Source organism: Xiphophorus couchianus, chromosome 17 (assembly GCF_001444195.1).
Source record: "Xiphophorus couchianus chromosome 17, X_couchianus-1.0, whole genome shotgun sequence".
NCBI classification, from domain to species: domain Eukaryota; kingdom Metazoa; phylum Chordata; class Actinopteri; order Cyprinodontiformes; family Poeciliidae; genus Xiphophorus; species Xiphophorus couchianus.
In genome coordinates this window covers 16455966-16475135 of record NC_040244.1, presented here as the reverse complement: position 1 = coordinate 16475135, position 19170 = coordinate 16455966, and the positions used below count along the sequence as shown (strand labels likewise).

At 39.9% G+C, this 19170-nt stretch overlaps 1 protein-coding gene and 1 long non-coding RNA gene across 3 annotated transcripts in view; both read left to right on the top strand.

The window, feature by feature from the left end:
* Nucleotides 1-19170, top strand: part of scube1 (signal peptide, CUB domain, EGF-like 1) — a 118590-nt gene that overhangs the window by 90649 nt on the left and 8771 nt on the right. For both annotated transcript variants that reach the window (XM_028043809.1, XM_028043808.1), the window contains 5 exons: nt 14509-14676; nt 16937-17098; nt 17229-17426; nt 18779-18931; nt 19064-19143. In XM_028043809.1, the coding sequence (XP_027899610.1) occupies nt 14509-14676; nt 16937-17098; nt 17229-17426; nt 18779-18931; nt 19064-19143 (761 nt within the window). The remainder of the gene's footprint in view (nt 1-14508; nt 14677-16936; nt 17099-17228; nt 17427-18778; nt 18932-19063; nt 19144-19170) is intronic.
* On the top strand, nt 9942-13339 carry LOC114160898 (uncharacterized). The gene is made up of 2 exons (XR_003598888.1): nt 9942-10648; nt 12857-13339. It is a non-coding gene; the product is annotated as an uncharacterized LOC114160898 (long non-coding RNA).

The following is a 19170-nucleotide window of genomic DNA, read 5'->3' as shown; positions in this document are numbered from 1 at the left end:
CTCTCGCATACTCCAAAAAAATAGCCACGCACACTCCAAAAAATTACGTTTTGTCTCTCACACACTACCAAAAATTCTCGCATACTCCAAAAAAATAGCCACGCACACTCCAAAAAATTACGTTTTGTCTCTCACACACTACCAAAAACTCTCGCATACTCCAAAAAAATAGCCACGCACACTCCAAAAAATTACGTTTTGTCTCTCACACACTACCAAAAACTCTCGCATACTCCAAAAAAATAGCCACGCACACTCCAAAAAATTACGTTTTGTCTCTCACACACTACCAAAAATTCTCGCATACTCCAAAAAAATAGCCACGCACACTCCAAAAAATTACGTTTTGTCTCTCACACACTACCAAAAACTCTCGCATACTCCAAAAAAATAGCCACGCACACTCCAAAAAATTACGTTTTGTCTCTCACACACTACCAAAAACTCTCGCATACTCCAAAAAAATAGCCACGCACACTCCAAAAAATTACGTTTTGTCTCTCACACACTACCAAAAAGTCTCGCATACTCCAAAAAAATAGCCACGCACACTCCAAAAAATTACGTTTTGTCTCTCACACACTACCAAAAACTCTCGCATACTCCAAAAAAATAGCCACGCACACTCCAAAAAATTACGTTTTGTCTCTCACACACTACCAAAAACTCTCGCATACTCAAAAAAATTACGTTTTGTCTCTCACACACTACCAAAAACTCTCGCATACTCCAAAAAAATAGCCACGCACACTCCAAAAAATTACGTTTTGTCTCTCACACACTACCAAAAACTCTCGCATACTCCAAAAAAATAGCCACGCACACTCCAAAAAATTACGTTTTGTCTCTCACACACTACCAAAAAGTCTCGCATACTCCAAAAAAATAGCCACGCACACTCCAAAAAATTACGTTTTGTCTCTCACACACTACCAAAAACTCTCGCATACTCCAAAAAAATAGCCACGCACACTCCAAAAAATTACGTTTTGTCTCTCACACACTACCAAAAACTCTCGCATACTCAAAAAAATTACATTTTGTCTCTCACACACTACCAAAAACTCACGCATACTCAAAAAAAATAGCCACGCACACTCAAAAATTACTCACGCACATTCAAAAAATACTCAAATTGCGTATACACACACTACTAAAATGTCACACACACATTCACAAACGTTAACTTTCTCGCTCACATACACTACTACCAGCTCGCGCACATACACACAAACGTTAACTTTCTCGCTCACATACACTGCTAACAGCTCGCACACACACAGACGTTTATCTCTCACATACACAAGACTAAAGTTGAACACACACACAGTACTAAGACTCGTTTTATGTATGTGTGAGAGCGAGACTTTTTATGAATGTGTGAGAGCGAGACTCTTTATGAATGTGTGAGAGCGAGACTCTTTTTGAATGTGTGAGTTGTCACGGAAGAGGCGGGGCATAATTTTTGGATCAAACTGCGCATGCGTAGATCCTAAACTATAAGTTTCGATTGTTGACTCACTGTAAGTTCTATTACTTAGTATATTTGTGCTTTTAAATATATATAGAACGTTTAACTTTCTTGTAGATTAAATGTGCTATAGAAATAAATGAATCTGATTGATTGATTAAAAATAGCAAAATTGCTGTAGTACAATCTGTCCACTGGGTGCCAGTATTACAGGAATTATTAACCGGCGCCAACTAGTGCCGAAGAAGAAAGAGTTTGCTATACCGAACATGGCTAACTCTAATTGTTTAAAATGGCAGCTGCCTGACCAATTCTCTCTCGTTTCGAATTAGAGTTAGCCACCCAGTGGACAGATTGTACTACAGCAATTTTGCTATTTTTAATCAATCAATCAGATTCATTTATTTCTATAGCACATTTAATCTACAAGAAAGTTAAACGTTCTATATATATTTAAAAGCACAAATATACTAAGTAATAGAACATACAGTGAGTCAACAATCGAAACTTATAGTTTAGGATCTACGCATGCGCAGTTTGATCCAAAAATTATGCCCCGCCTCTTCCGTGACAACTCTCACACATTCAAAAAGAGTCTCGCTCTCACACATTCAAAAAGAGTCTCGCTCTCACACATTCATAAAAAGTCTCGCTCTCACACATACATAAAACGAGTCTTAGTACTGTGTGTGTGTTCAACTTTAGTCTTGTGTATGTGAGAGATAAACGTCTGTGTGTGTGCGAGCTGTTAGCAGTGTATGTGAGCGAGAAAGTTAACGTTTGTGTGTATGTGCGCGAGCTGGTAGTAGTGTATGTGCGCGAGCTGGTAGTAGTGTATGTGAGCGAGAAAGTTAACGTTTGTGAATGTGTGTGTGACATTTTAGTAGTGTGTGTATACGCAATTTGAGTATTTTTTGAATCTGCGTGAGTAATTTTTGAGTGTGCGTGGCTATTTTTTTTGAGTATGCGTGAGTTTTTGGTAGTGTGTGAGAGACAAAATGTAATTTTTTTGAGTATGCGAGAGTTTTTGGTAGTGTGTGAGAGACAAAACGTAATTTTTTGGAGTGTGCGTGGCTATTTTTTTGGAGTATGCGAGAATTTTTGGTAGTGTGTGAGAGACAAAACGTAATTTTTTGGAGTGTGCGTGGCTATTTTTTTGGAGTATGCAAGAGTTTTTGGTAGTGTGTGAGAGACAAAACGTAATTTTTTGGAGTGTGCGTGGCTATTTTTTTGGAGTATGCGAGACGTTTTGGTAGTGTGTGAGAGACAAAACGTAATTTTTTGGAGTGTGCGTGGCTATTTTTTTGGAGTATGCGAGACCTTTTGGTAGTGTGTGAGAGACAAAACGTAATTTTTTGGAGTGTGCGTGGCTATTTTTTTGGAGTATGCGAGAATTTTTGGTAGTGTGTGAGAGACAAAACGTAATTTTTTGGAGTGTGCGTGGCTATTTTTTTGGAGTATGCGAGAATTTTTGGTAGTGTGTGAGAGACAAAACGTAATTTTTTGGAGTGTGCGTGGCTATTTTTTTGGAGTATGCGAGACCTTTTGGTAGTGTGTGAGAGACAAAACGTAAATTTTGTCCTAAACGGCCCCTCATACTGAAGTCTCTTCCCCCACACTCCAGCGCTGTTTCCATGGGAATGCTAATTTTATGGCTTTTGTGTGATCTTAAGCAGATAGCGAAAGCGCCTGCCTGTCTGACTAAGTGCTCCTTCGATCCCATCCCGATTGCTCACAGAAAACCTGTTTCAAATAAGAGTATTGGATATAACATTTACCTATGCCGCATGATTAACTATATTAAGCACTAAAAATAATCATTTTTCCAACAATGTACACCTGAGGCAAAAACGGCATCAAAGCTTGTAAAAAGTGTGAACTGTGTAACTACACATCCCCTGAATCCAACACTCTCCTCATTGGGCCTCTGTTCTTCACAACTTAGTGAATGATTTAAATCTGTAAATACGACGACCTGATTAACCCTTACAACTTATGAAGTAGGTGGAGGAAATGCAATTCTATATACTGAAATTATGAATGATATTTTGAAAGTCATGGTTGAAATTTTTTAAGATTGCAATAAGTGAAACCACCAGCATTGTGTCAGGAACGTCCATTTGACACAGATTGATGTATGTGTATTATTTAAAAGTTAGATTTGAATAAAGTGGGTTCTTTATGAATTATGAACTACTAAACATGAACAGGTTTAAAATGACCTAACTACTAAACAAGTTTAAAATGACCTAACTACTAAACATGAACAAATATAAAATGACCTAACTACTAAACATAAACAAATATAAAATGACCTAACTACTAAACATAAACAAGTATAAAATGACCTAACTACTAAACATAAACAAGTATAAAATGACCTAACTACTAAACATGAACAACTACTAAACATGAACAAGTTTAAAATGACCTAACTACTAAACAATTATAAAATGACCTAACTACTAAACATAAACAAGTATAAAATGACCTAACTACTAAACATGAACAACTACTAAACATGAACAAGTTTAAAATGACCTAACTACTAAACAATTATAAAATGACCTAACTACTAAACATAAACAAGTATAAAATGACCTAACTACTAAACATGAACAACTACTAAACATAAACAAGTATAAAATGACCTAACTACTATTAAAGAAGGAAATTTATTAGGTTAGCTTAAATTTTGGAAACAGCATGGCTCTCTTTTCCTCCTGTTAGCCGGGTCCCGAGCGGATGCCGTCACGGCTGGAAAAACAGACGGCGAGGCTCAATGACGTCACAGAGATACAGAGTTTAATTCAATAGAAAACACCGTATGAATTTAACAAGAAAACTTCAGAGTACAAAGAAGTACATTCTTTACCTGAGACAAAAGAATTAAAAGAACAAAGGATCCTTTGGAGACAGCTGTTGCTTAAAAGCAGAACAGGGCAGCTATCTGAATCCTTATTGTTGCGCATTCCCTTTTTCTAGTGAAGGCGTTTCTCTTTGTTAATATATGCAAATAGGGCGTACCTCTGTTTTGACCAACCAAGAGCTACCTTGGAAAAAAAAACTTAGACCTTCCCCTGAGTTTTAATGACAAATATCAAGAGTCATTTTAGTTATTAAAGTTATAAGTTATTTTCACAAAACCTATCTTGCTCCTCTGCAGTCAGCTTCTCCAAAGATTTGACCCTTTGCTTTATCACAAACAATAATGAGATAGAAGTCTTTTTCAACCTGTAAAACATAACATTTAAATCATTCTCTTTTGATTCCGATATTGTCATAGTTAGTACATTTTCAAATACATTCGATTTACTAGATTAGTACTTGTAGCTTGGGTAATATACTTTAATCTAACACACTATTGCTACCAATATTAAAAAGGTATATCAGAAATTAAACCTTAAGTGTTCCCAAAATTCCTAAGTTGTGATCAACTCCAGATGCAACTCTGAGCTCCTGGGAAACCCCCAACCTCTGACCTGTGAGCCGGGGAAGATATTCTTTATGGCCTACTAATTTAAAGCCTTTCAAGAGCATAGTGTTTTATGGCTGCTCTAAGTTACAGCCTTGCCAGGAGAATGTTTATCTCTGATCTTTTACCTTGCATCAGCTTGTCCAAATAGGAATGTTGATCTACTTAAACGCACATGGCATTAGCTTAACTATATTAAACAATCAAAAATAGCCATATTTCCTTAACACTACTAAACATGAACAACTACTAAACATGAACAAGTTTAAAATGACCTAACTACTAAACAATTATAAAATGACCTAACTACTAAACATGAGCAAGTTTAAAATGACCTAACTACTAAACATGAGCAAGTTTAAAATGACCTAACTACTAAACAATTATAAAATGACCTAACTACTAAACATGAGCAAGTTTAAAATGACCTAACTACTAAACATGAGCAAGTTTAAAATGACCTAACTACTAAACATGAACAAGTTTAAAATGACCTAACTACTAAACAATTATAAAATGACCTAACTACTAAACATGAGCAAGTTTAAAATGACCTAACTACTAAACATGAACAAGTTTAAAATGACCTAACTACTAAACAATTATAAAATGACCTAACTACTAAACATGAGCAAGTTTAAAATGACCTAACTACTAAACATGAGCAAGTTTAAAATGACCTAACTACTAAACATGAACAAGTTTAAAATGACCTAACTACTAAACAATTATAAAATGACCTAACTACTAAACATGAGCAAGTTTAAAATGACCTAACTACTAAACATGAGCAAGTTTAAAATGACCTAACTACTAAACAATTATAAAATGACCTAACTACTAAACAATTATAAAATGACCTAACTACTAAACATGAGCAAGTTTAAAATGACCTAACTACTAAACATGAACAACTACTAAACATGAACAAGTTTAAAATGACCTAACTACTAAACAATTATAAAATGACCTAACTACTAAACATGAACAAGTATAAAATGACCTAACTACTAAACATGAACAACTACTAAACATAAACAAGTATAAAATGACCTAACTACTAAACAATTATAAAATGACCTAACTACTAAACATGAACAAGTATAAAATGACCTAACTACTAAACAATTATAAAATGACCTAACTACTAAACATGAGCAAATATAAAATGACTTAACTACTAAACAAGTTTAAAATGACAACTAAAAATGAACAAGTAATGTTTGTTGGGCCAAACATTACTGATAGTGGAAATTACTTATAATTCTATAAATAAAATAGCATATACAGTATGTCAAGTTTTGGATTTGAGAACACGGGAAAGTTTAGCAGGTTGTTGCCACCGTCAGAGTGGGGGATGGAGGGATGGAGAGGCGGTTAGTGTGTACAGTCAGACCCCCTTCCCCCCCTTGCCACAAGCTACCCCCCCCCACCCCGCCCCCCACTGTACACTAGCCCCGCCTCCTCCCTCCCCCAATGCGCACTCTTACGCTCTACCCACCTCACTCTGGCTGTAGCAGCAGATGACTGCTTCCTCTTACGGCCATAATTATCCATTCCAGTGAGTTGTGTTGAAGTTCTATTGAAGAAATACGTCCAGTTTTGACACGTTCTGACCACGTGCCTCTCCATGGCTCTCCGTTGGTGAGAAAAAGTCCTGTAAACACCGTTACGCATGAGGGCGCACAGAGCCTGACTCTGAGTTGACCCGTCAGAAATATTCCAGAAAGAATACAGGCATGTCAAAATGAGCTCAAGTTGCTCTTTGGATATTATTGGCTCAGGAAAAACCATTTCAAAACATTATTGGTCGAATGTGGTGTCAATCAAAAGGGGGAGCTCTAGGCTCCAATATAAAAGCATCATAATGGACACGGGCAGAGTTTAAAGAGAAAAATCAATGGGAAATCTAAAATGAACTAACTATACAAATTTTTCCTCAGTTTCTGGCTTTACATGTGGCTGTCATAATTATAACAGCCACAAGTAAAGCCTGTGTTGGTTTTCTCGGAGGTTTTCTACCGCTTCCCTGAAAGCCTTTTTAATTGAGCTGAATGTCTTCCACCGAGGCTGAAGTCGGTTTTCCATAGTTGTCAGGACATTTCTCTCTATTATCGGTGTCCCTGCCTCCAGGAGAAGGAGGATGTTCTCTGCCTTGTTGCACTCTTTCAGCAGGTCCTTGAAGATGGCCTTTCCCTGGCAAGTAATCTTGTCCGGGCTCATGTTGAGGACTCTAGGTTTGGTTTCAGACCAGAGCTTTTCAAAGAGTTGATCACAGATGGCATTATAATCCTCTAGAGGGTAGTATCTCTGTCCTGACTTGTCAATAATCCTCTGGATCACATCTCTGACCAGGCTTCTCACAGCCGTTTTTCTCTTCTCTACCTCTTCACACTGGTCTTCCTCTGGTTCACTGATGGACTCTAACCCAGCCATGGCTGTAGTTTTCTTGTTGTCTTTGTCCGGCTGAGCCTCTGCAACACATCCTTTAATGTCCGAAAGGTTGTCTACATCTTCCACCTGGATGTTCAGCGTTGACTTGTTTTCAGTCAGAGAGGTTTCTGGTTGTTCTTGGATGATCATTGGAGCCACCTTCGATGAATGTTTACCAGTGAAATTTCTGAAAAATCTCTTGATCTTCCCCATCAGACCTTTAATCTTAGATTTCAACTCACAGGTTTTACCATCGGCTGGTTTCTTGAATTCCTCAACAGATGCGGGCAATCTATCCAAAAGGTCCTGCATGATCAAGCTGGTTTCATCAAGCATATGTCTGATTATTGACATACAAGGTGCTTGCTCAACCTGATCTCTTGTAGGAGCACCTGAGTCCAAGCTGTGATTGACTCTAGCCAACAGATATTGTACAATCAGCCTGTTTAAATTCTGTGTGTGCTTGGTAATGATGTCTTTGTCGATCTCCAGGACTTTAGCAAAGATTTCGGGAACTTTGTTGCCCACGGCCGCCTTCAAGTCCTTGATAGTGCAACTTTCCTTGTGGAGACTATGCAGAACGTTACATGTAAACAGCTCCAAGATGTCTCCAAAAGTCTCCTGCAGAGCACAGGTGGTGCTGGGTTCTGGGTTTCCATTTGCCAGTTCCAACCACTCCTTCGGGGTGATGTTTCTGAAAAATAGGTCGACCGCAGCCATCAGGGCTTCCACGGTGACGGTCTGGGTCTCTACAGTTGGCGAACTCTGTCTACTTGGCATGATTATTTCTCAGGTTTGAAGATAAAAGACTCTGGTTTTCTTCTACAATAGCGAGAACAGGCTCGGCAAGGAATGAGTGCGAAGTGACATTTAGGGAAAAAGAACAAGCAAATAAAGACCCTGACTTATGACGTCTGCCCACACGTCATAGGCATCAAACCTGACCGCACAGCAGCCTTATGTCGTCATGTACGAAGTCACGTTGCATCAGCAGTCACTTTACTGCGCATGTCAGACTATCTATTTAACTATTTAAATTATGTACAGTTGGGATAATTAAATAATTTACAAGCAGCAGCCACTGCAGATCGCCTCTCTTCGCCCGGCTCAACTCCCGCAGCTTTGTGGCATCTGCAGCCGTCAGATTTTATTTTTAGCACATCGTGTGTGAAGCTCACACCTACGGAGCCCCCTAGGGGACATGGGAATTTTTTTTTCTTTTGCGTTCCCTCGCAAAACTTTTGCGTTCCCTCGCAATACTGTACTGGTCAGTTATGCAGCATAATTGAATACTGTAAGCCTTTCTTACGGTGGGCGCCGTACTTTCTGCTTTAATATAAGGTTATGTGAGGTATTTCCATGAATGTTAGTATCTTTTTGTGAAATATCTGAAGTTTTATATCTTTCTTTAGGATAGAAAGGTGCCACAAACATACAATATAAACAGAAACTTTCCGTAAGTAGGAAAGAAATAAAATTACATTATAATTTTGAATATATCTGAGTTATTATCGTGGGTAATAAGTCATCTGACAGTTTTGATTGTGTCTCTGTTGTGTTCGTAGTCTGAATGGTTTAAAGAGCTGCTTTCAGTTCCATCTTAGCCTTAACAGACATAAACATGCAGTAAAAAAAATCGATTTTCAATCAGTGTTTTGCACCAAACAGTTTATATTAACAAGTTTTTATTATTAAAAACACAACAAACTAATGATGGTAAAGGGCTTCACTGGGTTAACTCGGGGAATCTCATCTGTCCGTGTATCAATCAACTCCAAACCTCTTCTTTGTTCTGTCACAATTATCGATTTATTCCATTTTGATGATCATGCTCCAAACTTTGCAAAGACTCACCGCCCCGCTCACTGCTTCCTAATACACACAAAGCCAGTATCCTTCCATTCATACCTGGTGACGTCACTCCCAAGTCGACACACCTAAGTGTCAAAGTCGCCTGCTCCTGTCATATCAATAATTACTTATTTCATTCATATGGCTCTTACAGAGCCTCAGTGAAAACTTGTTTATTATTATTAACTGTTTGGTGCAAAAAACAGTTTGAAAATCGATTTATTTTTTCCTGCATGTTTATGTCTGTTAAGGCTAAGATGGAGCGGCACTGAAAGCAGCTCTTTAAACCATTCAGACTACGAACACAACAGAGACACAATCAAAACTGTCAGATGACTTATTACCTGCGATAATAACTCAGAAATAGTCCAAATTATAATGTATTTTTATTTCTTTCCTACTTACGGAAAGTTTCTGTTTATATTGTAGGTTTGTGGCACCTTTCTATCCTAAAGAAAGATATAAAACTTCAGATATTTCACAAAAAGATACTAACATTCATGGAAATACCTCACATAACCTTATATTTAAGCAGAAAGTACGGCGCCCACCGTAAGAAAGGCTTGCAGTATTCAATTATGCTGCATAACTGACCAGTACAGTATTGCGAGGGAACGCAAAAGTTTTGCGAGGGAACGCAAAAGGAAAAAAAATCCCCATGTCCCCTAGGGGGCTCCGTACACACCGCCTCAACCCGCTGCGTTTTTTGGGTTTTTTTCTTAAGACTTAGTTTGTCAAATGCCGTGATGGAGGAAGCTACAGCTTCATTTTCCTCTGGTTGTGACCAGAATAGGGAGAAATGATTTTATTTGTCCTTTGCAAGCTAAATATGAATTGCGCGGTATTTAGTTTTTTCATGAAAACGGAACTCGGTATATCTCATTAAGAGCTGATGATGTTACCGTGAACAAAATGGCTTTAATATCGCTAGTTAATAGCTAATATCCGACGTTTGGAGCATTTTCTCTCTCATTTAAAGACTCACCTGCATTTAATGCTTACGGCTCATTAAGACAGTAGCGAGAGATGCGAGTTAGAATAACTTACTTTGTTACGCTGTGATAAACACTGACTGACAACATGCTAGCTAATGCTAAGTTGGTCGTTAAACAGTGTAAATACAAATTCTGATTGGACAGCGCCTTCAGGGAGTGGGCGGGGCTTATCTGTCTGGTTTAACGCCTGGATGATGTGATGAAGCAGCAGCAGGAGGAGGAGAAGAAGAAGTTCTTGTTCTGCAGTTCAGTCGGGGATGAGATGATGACCTCAGTGTAGCTGGAGGACCGGTTCCGGTTTGGTGGAAATGTCTCTCTGGGCGGTGAAATGGACACTTTGTCTACTCGGCATGGTGACCAGGAACGCCGCTTCACCTGGCCTGGATTTTGGAGGCGAGTCCGGATCCGGGATGCTGCCGACAGGTAAGAGGACTCACCTGTGGAGCCCGGGGAGGAAATTCACCGGAAATAAGGCCTTTTCTGTTTGTTTTGATTTATTTCTTCATAATTTCTACCTTTGAATTGTCAGCTTTTTTGAAGTAAGTCTAAAATAAAACCTTAAAAAAAGTCAAAAATATGCCATAAATATGAATATATGGGAGTTATATTTACAATAATTTAAATATTTAATGTTATTATTTTAGAGTTTGTGTACTGATAGTGATATACCGGTGAACTTTTCCTTAGTACTGAAGTCATGCTAAGCTAGTTAAACGTTAACTGAACGTTGGCCAATTTTACAGTCTGACGGCATTATCTCGAGTCCTACAGCTCCCAAAACAAATCAGTGCGGATTTGATGTTTCGATTCTTCACTACTTAAACTTCACCTCGGCTATTTTTTTAATGGGGGGCACAACAGACGGCAGCTGTTTTTTCAGTCAAAATTAAAGTTGAGGACCGTTATAATAAAACGGCCTTTTCTCCACCCTCCCTCCATGTCTGGAGCACGTGCAGGTGTGTGAGCTCGCTATGAATGACGACATTCTTCCAGTTGAAAAATATAAATTGACCTGTTACTGTTTTTAACACTGCGTGATTTTTATTTTAATTGCCAAGAGAATCATAGTTTTATCCACAGAATGTTTTTAGCCTGACACAGGATAGTCACCAAACAACGTCACGTTATGCTGCTTTATTTAGCAGATCAGAGCCCCCCATGTCATTCTGGTCAGTTACATACTAATGTAAAAGTAGGACTCTGCTGTGTGTGTGTGTGTTTTGGGGGGGGGGGGGGGGGGGGGGATGTGTGAGTGTCAGAGGTGGGGACTCGAGTGACATGACTTGGACTCGAGTCAGATTCGAGTCGTTAAAATCACGACTTGAGACTTGACTTGAAAAAATTCTCAAAGACTCGGACTTGACTTTGACTTTCATGCCATTGACTTGGGACTTGACTCGACTTGAAGCTGTTTACTTGAAAAGACTTGATATTTTTTACTCAAAGTCTTAAAATTTAAAACACATTATTTATAAAGTGGCGTCATTAATTAATTTCACTCATTCCGTATCAATATGCGCAGACCGTCACTATGGTTTTCCTCTCTCCTTATGTATGTATGTGTACGTAGCTGCAGCACAACCAATCAAATTAACAGGATTTGGACGTTTAATAAAACGGCAAAGCTACAGAGCTCAGGGAACGAAATACGAAATAACCGCTCGAATATGCTTCCGCGAGTAATTTCTTTTGGCTACGTAGGTTATGAACTTTCGACTAAAAAACGAACTGCAACTTGTAAAACATGCAAGAAGAGAATATCGGATGGAGATGCCACGACGTCCAACTTTGTCCGGCATTTGAAGCTTCACAAAGATCGGTAGGTGGCGCTTTTCTTTTGCTGTAAGATAGTTGACTTTAGCTAACTTCGTGTTAGCATGTGTACTCCGGGTTAAATTGGTGATTATTTACCATAAATCCGGTCCTTCAAATGCCTCCACAAATAATGTGCACCGTGTTAGCTCAGGAAGCCGGTGGATAGTGAGCGGGGCTCCGGAACAGAAAGTAGATTCTGGACCTGAACACAGGGAACAGAGTCTCTCTGTCCCATCATGATGATGAGCCGGGTCTAGTATCATCTAAGGATGGTTGGTGTATTTGAAGACATCTACGTTGGGAAATTATATTGACAATATATTGTTTTGACAGGTGAGAGAAAAGAGGAAAAAAACTGCTGTTATGGTTCTTTGTATTGTGCTGTGGAAATGTCAGCATTTTCATCTTTTTTTATTGAATATCAAGTTTAACAGAACTGGGCAATAAAGTGGTCCAATTTAAAAATGTTTTTTATACTTTGTGTTCAGCTACACATGTTCTATCATTTGAGATAAATACATATTTTAAAACGAACAAATGGTCTATTATTTGAATTTTATGTATAATTGCATATTATAAAAAAATTAAAAAAATAAAAACGACTCGAAATGACTTGAAATTAAAGGTTCCTGACTTGAGACTTGACTCGACTTTTGCCTGTCTTTACTTGAGACTTGACTCGGACTTGAGGACAAAGACTTGAGACTTACTTGAGACTTGCAACACAGTGACTTGGTCACACCTCTGGTGAATGTACATAAAATGTAGTCAAGATCATAGGAGCTTTGTTTTATTAATTTTTACATTTTGTTCAAGGCCACTGGTCCAGTGAAGCTCAGATGAGGAATGAATGGGGCAACACATCAGAACAGCCAGAGACCTCATCACCTTCAATACTGGAGAAGAAAAACTCCCCACCTGAGCATCAGCACCTTCACCTGTTGTTACTGTCACATATAAGAAGACCACTATACAAGCCACCAATACCAACATGTGTGTGTGTTCTAACCCTCCTTGAAGACATTAAGGAGACTCAGAGGGTTCACAGTCGAATGCTACAGTCTCTCCTGAAACAACGTGAAGGACCAGTCGCTGAGGTTTTACCTGAGGTTTTGTTTTCCCTCTCTGGACTGGCACTGATGGTATTAAACCCGTTTCTACACATCTGGTTTCCACACGTTTATTGTCTGGGCCTAATTTGGGGCAAATCTCTATGGTGTCATTCTCAGATGTTAAAAGTTGTTTCTGGTTCTCAACAGTTTAAAACAGAAGTAAATAAATTGTTGTTTTGTGTACATATATACTTGTCTTGGAAGTCTTGATTCATAGCTACAAGTTTACTTTAGTATGCAGTTATGTCTTAGAAAATGATATGAGATTGACATGCGACCTCATATTCATCGTGAAAAGTTAATAATCTGAAGAAATTGGACATTTTCATGGTAAAAAAAAGGTGGTCCATCCATACCATTATTTTATAATTGTATATGTTTTCAACTATTTCACACCTGTTGCATTTGTTGCAAATGTGTATACCATGTGATCCACATGGGTTTTACATATTTTGTGTATCACATGTGATACACATATGAAACGTAATGCACGTGTGATATACATGGGATGCACCTGTGTATCACATGTGACTTCCATGTGTACCACATGTGAAGATGTGTGTATCACGTGATTTTACCACGAAACGTTCCAAAATCACACATACACGTGTTTTTGCATGTGATTCACATTCACATGTGAAAAGTTGTGTGAACCACATGTGTGGTTTTTATCGGGTACATGTGAAAGTCACGTGATTTTCATGGGATTTGTTTGTAAGGGACTAGATGTTTAACATTCAGGTATTGCTCTACTTCAGTTGCCGGCAACCATAAGAACCATTTTTTCCAGTATTTGTTTAGAGCCTCAAAGCAAAATGTCTCTTTAAAATCTAAATATTCCTATGGATATTTCCTATTACATCTACAGGAAATTTGATTACATTTGTAAATTAAGTAAAGCAACAATTTTGTTTTTAGGTTTAATACGTTTTCTTCAATGGGAAATTCAGTTTTTATAGAGAATGACCTCATAAAATGAACATAGATTGCTACTTATTAACAAAAAACAAAGACTAAAGAAAGAATATTCCTAACACAATTAGCATAAGGTATATTGATATTAGTTTTTATTTTAAAAATGCTATGCATGTGTTGCATGAAAGTGCCTAAGAAAACCAACTAAAAGTAGCATTTTTTTTGTTATTTTTACAAAGTTTCTAAAAGCCACACCACAGAGTCTAAAGCGTGACACGTGGCCCCGGAGCCGCGGGTTCCCGGCCCCTGTTCCAGCTGTTTAACTTGGTGCTGCTCAAGTGTGACACCCGGTGGTTTGAAAAATTCCTAAAATCAACCCAACTTCCAATCAGGAAGACTGACTGTAAAACAGGGCTTTGTTTTGTTTTGTCTGCCTGACAGGTCAGTGTCCCGCAGGACAGTTTTCCACTGACGGCTTCCGGCCCTGCCAGCTCTGTCCTCTGGGCTCCTACCAGCCAGAACCAGGCCGAGTTCTGTGCTTTCCTTGTGGAGGAGGCCTCATGACCAAATATGAAGCTTCTGTCACCTTCAGGGACTGTGAGGCCAAAGGTCAGGCTTTGTTTTGTGTCTATTTCTTTACAAACCAGAGATTTGATAGAAAACTGCATGTTTCCTCCCTGGTGGATGTTTGCAGACAGTGTGAACAGTAAACACGTTCTCCTCTGTCCAGTCATTAGCATGTGGAAAATTAAACCACATAGAATAATTTCAAAGCATCTTCCATCTTTTATCATGTGCAATTAAAACATAAAAACAAACAAATGAGTTCCAGCGAAAATAGAAAAGCATGTGACAACAATCTCCTGTAGACGCCACGTCTGGCCTAATTAGTAAGGTTGAAACCACAATCCTGTTTTTCTGCAATAAATACCTGAATAAAACCTGACGATAGAATATATGATGTTCTAAAGAAATCAGGGTTGAACCTTTTGTTCCATTTCCAAAATGTATTTGTCACAAAAAAGCAACACAGAAGGGATTAGAAACCACTCCAAGAAACATGGTGGGGGAAGCATACACAAATTAGAGTAAAATAAATTAAAAAGACTTGAAATAATCTTTTTGTAGAAATGAAGAAAATATATATTTTAAATACTTAATAGAAAATCATAGCTGTATGACAGTCTCCTAACTATAATGCCTCTTTGAAAATACATGACTGATATGGGTTTCGACTGCATTTCATATCCCTTTGGGATATATGATCCATCCATCCATCCATCCATCTTCTTGCGCTTATCCGAGGTCGGGTCGCGGGGGTAGCAGCTTCAGAAGGGAGGCCCAGACTTCCCTCTCCCCAGCCACTTCTTCCAGCTCCTCCGGGGGAATCCCGAGGCGTTCCCAGGCCAGCCGAGAGACATAGTCCCTCCAGCGTGTCCTGGGTCTTCCCCGGGGCCTCCTCCCGGTGGGACGTGCCCGGAACACCTCACCAGGGAGGCGTCCAGGAGGCATCCTGACCAGATGCCCAAGCCACCTCAACTGGCTCCTCTCGATGTGAAGGAGCAGCGGCTCTACTCTGAGTCCCTCCCGGATGACTGAGCTTCTCACCCTATCTCTAAGGGAGAGCCCAGCCACCCTACGGAGAAAACCCATTTCGGCCGCTTGTATCCGCGATCTCGTTCTTTCGGTCATGACCCAAAGCTCATGACCATAGATGAGGGTGGGAACGTAGATCGACCGGTAAATCGAGAGCTTCGCTTTTTGGCTCAGCTCTCTCTTCACCACGACGGACCGGTACAGCGCCCGCTTGACAGCAGACGCTGCGCCAATCCGCCTGTCGATCTCCCGCTCCCTTCTTCCCCCATTCGTGAACAAGATCCCGAGATACTTAAACTCCTCCACTTGGGGCAGGACACCCCCCCTGACCCGGAGAAGGCACTCTACCCTTTTCCGGCTCAAGACCATGGCCTCGGATTTGGAGGCACTGATCCCCATCCCGGCCGCTTCACACTCGGCTGCGAACCGATCCAGCGAGAGCTGCAGATCACGATCTGATGAAGCCAAAAGGACCACATCGTCTGCGAAAAGCAGAGATGAGATCCTAAGGCCGCCAAATCGGATCCCCTCAACACCTTGGCTGCGCCTAGAAATTCTGTCCATGAAAGTGATGAACAGAATCGGTGACAAAGGGCAGCCCTGGCTGGGATATATGATGTATTTTTGAATTGAATAACAAATTTCCAACTCTGAGACATGGTGATGGAGAGATTGTTGAAGGAAGTGGAACTTAAGAAGGTTGGCAGCTTTGCTTTAGATTAAGAAAAAAAGAAAAAGTCTAACCAGAAAGGGTGTAGGCTTTGTGCAGAATGTGGGGATAAAGTTGGTTCTGAGTGAAAATATGAGCATGAAGAGTATGATGAAGGACATGACCTGGAGAATATGTCATGGAACAACAGGAAGGTAGGAGTTTGTTTATGTATTTGATGGGGTGCAAGGTTGATTTGTTGCTCAGTGGTATACCTTTCTGCTTCAGCACAAGCTGGACACGCACTGAGGTCCAGTCTTTGATGTTGGGTTCATTGAGTTCCAGGGAATCGGGGAAACTATGAGGTGATGACGCACACGGTTAATTGTCAGCAACTGTTCTAGAAGGTAACTGTTGACGAAAGAGGGGCTGAGTCCGATTCCTGGTTGCACAAACCTGACTAAAAGCATCAACAGATAACATTTTGCTGTGAGAATGTACAGTACACTTTCAGGGTCAGGATTGCTTTGGCATGTGATCAGAATGTTTTTCTGACCTGTATGGTTTGATGCTTATGTATTTACTGTATCATAATCCATGATCTGTCTGTCATTGCTTTTTCAGTGCACTGCGCTCCTGGACACTATTACAACTCCAGTACCCACCGTTGCATCCGCTGCCCAGCGGGGACATACCAGTCTGAGTTTGGCCAGAACTACTGCATCAACTGTCCTGGGAACACCACCACCGACTTTGACGGTGCCACCAATGTGTCTCACTGCAAAAGTAATGTTATGTTTTGTCTAAGACTTATGTTTTAAATATTGTTCTTGGGAGTCTAGATGTTTTTGTTCTATACATCACAGTACTAGAATAAGTATTACTTCAAAGTTGCTTTGATTAAATCTCCCCTCAGACCAGATGTGCGGAGGGGAACTGGGAGATTATACCGGCTACATCGAGTCTCCCAACTACCCTGGAGATTACCCATCAAATGTGGACTGTGTCTGGACCATAATCCCACCGCACAAAAGACGAATCCTCATTGTGGTGCCAGAGATCTTCCTTCCCATTGAAGATGAGTGTGGAGATGTGCTGGTCATGAGAAAGAGTGGTAAATAGAGAAACAGTTAAAGAATGCAATAAAAAGTTGACTCACATCTTTACAAACTCAGGTCAAACAATTCATTCTTATGCTCGAGCCTCTTCCACAAAACAGTTTCATCAGAAGGCGATGTCCTGCACACATGCAAGCATTCAAAAATCAAACCAGCATTGCAGAACCAAATGAGGCATGGCGCCTCATGTAGCATGGGATGCCTCATCAATTATGTCCGACTTACTTGCATCACCGTGACTTTCCTTGGCTAAAGTTCAGTGATCCATTCTGTCTTGGCACACTCCGGCACAACCTGTCCAATGTTTCAATCTATCCCAGTGTTGCTGTGTTTTTGTGTGTGCTGGACATTACCACCTGGTGGCACAGTCCATCCTCCAACTGAAAAGCCAAAACACACTTACAAAGAGTTGAGTTCACTCTGTGTGATTACTGGCCATCTTTGACAATGTTTCGTCATGAAAGAATCATGCAAAAATCGCTGGTTGTGAGTTTAAATTAGTGGTCTGTGGTGAAATCAACACACCTCTTGCAGATTTAGCCTTCTAACAACTGAAGGCAACCTATGACTAACACCAAGTAGTGACAGAAAGTAGCTCAGCTCTTCTGCCTAGCTGTGAGCGCTTCCCCAGCTGTCTCCTTTTCTTCAACATCTTCTCGCTCTTTTCAGTGTCCAGCGTGTGATTACCCCAATAGCATGTAAAAATAACACTCATAAGATACTGATACACCTGGTGTCATACTGAATTAGGAATCACAAGTCCAAGTTCCCTAACCCAGATCATATGAATCCAGTGGACATAAACTGGATATGTGGACTCAACTGGGACCACATCAAACTCAAATGAATCACATAAATCAATTTCCTGCAAACTAAAAGTCTCAACTATTTTCCTATCTAGATATCTTATCTCACAAGGACCAAACAAAAAAAACTGCATTTATTTTCTGATAAGTGGTTTTTGGGTTGAGGATAGCTGTGTTCAACAACGCATGCATGTTTTAACTTATCCCTTTACTCTATAGGCTAGCCGATGTCCATCTACTGTCCGTCTGTTGGACCTTTTTGATACGATTCTGTTGTGAAAACAGATCATATGGTCTGGGTCACGTTGAAGTCCTGAAGGATTTTTGAAGTTACACAGTGTGGACTTATGCCAAGCAACCCTGAGTTGTAGCCGCCTTGGTTGGCATCTAAGAGGCACTTCGACTACAGATACCCTCTTGGCCCTTTTCAGAAAACACAGATACTGGGAAAAAGAATCTATATCCCAGCACGCGGTGTTTTGTTAAAGATGCTACTGTAACAAAAGCCCACAGACTTTAATGTTTCTGTGCTCTTTCTCTAGCGGTGCCCACTTCCATCACAACCTACGAGACGTGTCAGACGTATGAGCGACCCATAGCCTTTACCTCTCGCTCTCGCAGACTTTGGATCCAGTTTAAGTCAAACGAGGGGAACAGTGGCAAAGGCTTCCAAGTTCCATATGTCACCTATGACGGTGAGTTTGTAGCCGCTTTAGCATCATTGGCTTTAACAACCCAGTGAAAGATTATTTGGTTTTCTTTCTACCTCAACTCAACAGGTAAAGTCTCTATTTGACCTGTTTCCCTTTGATTCTTTCATGTTCCAGAGGACTACCAGCAGCTGATAGAAGACATAGTGCGAGATGGTAGACTTTATGCATCTGAGAACCACCAGGAGATACTCAAGGTACTGAAAAGATGATGCAAAGCTCTC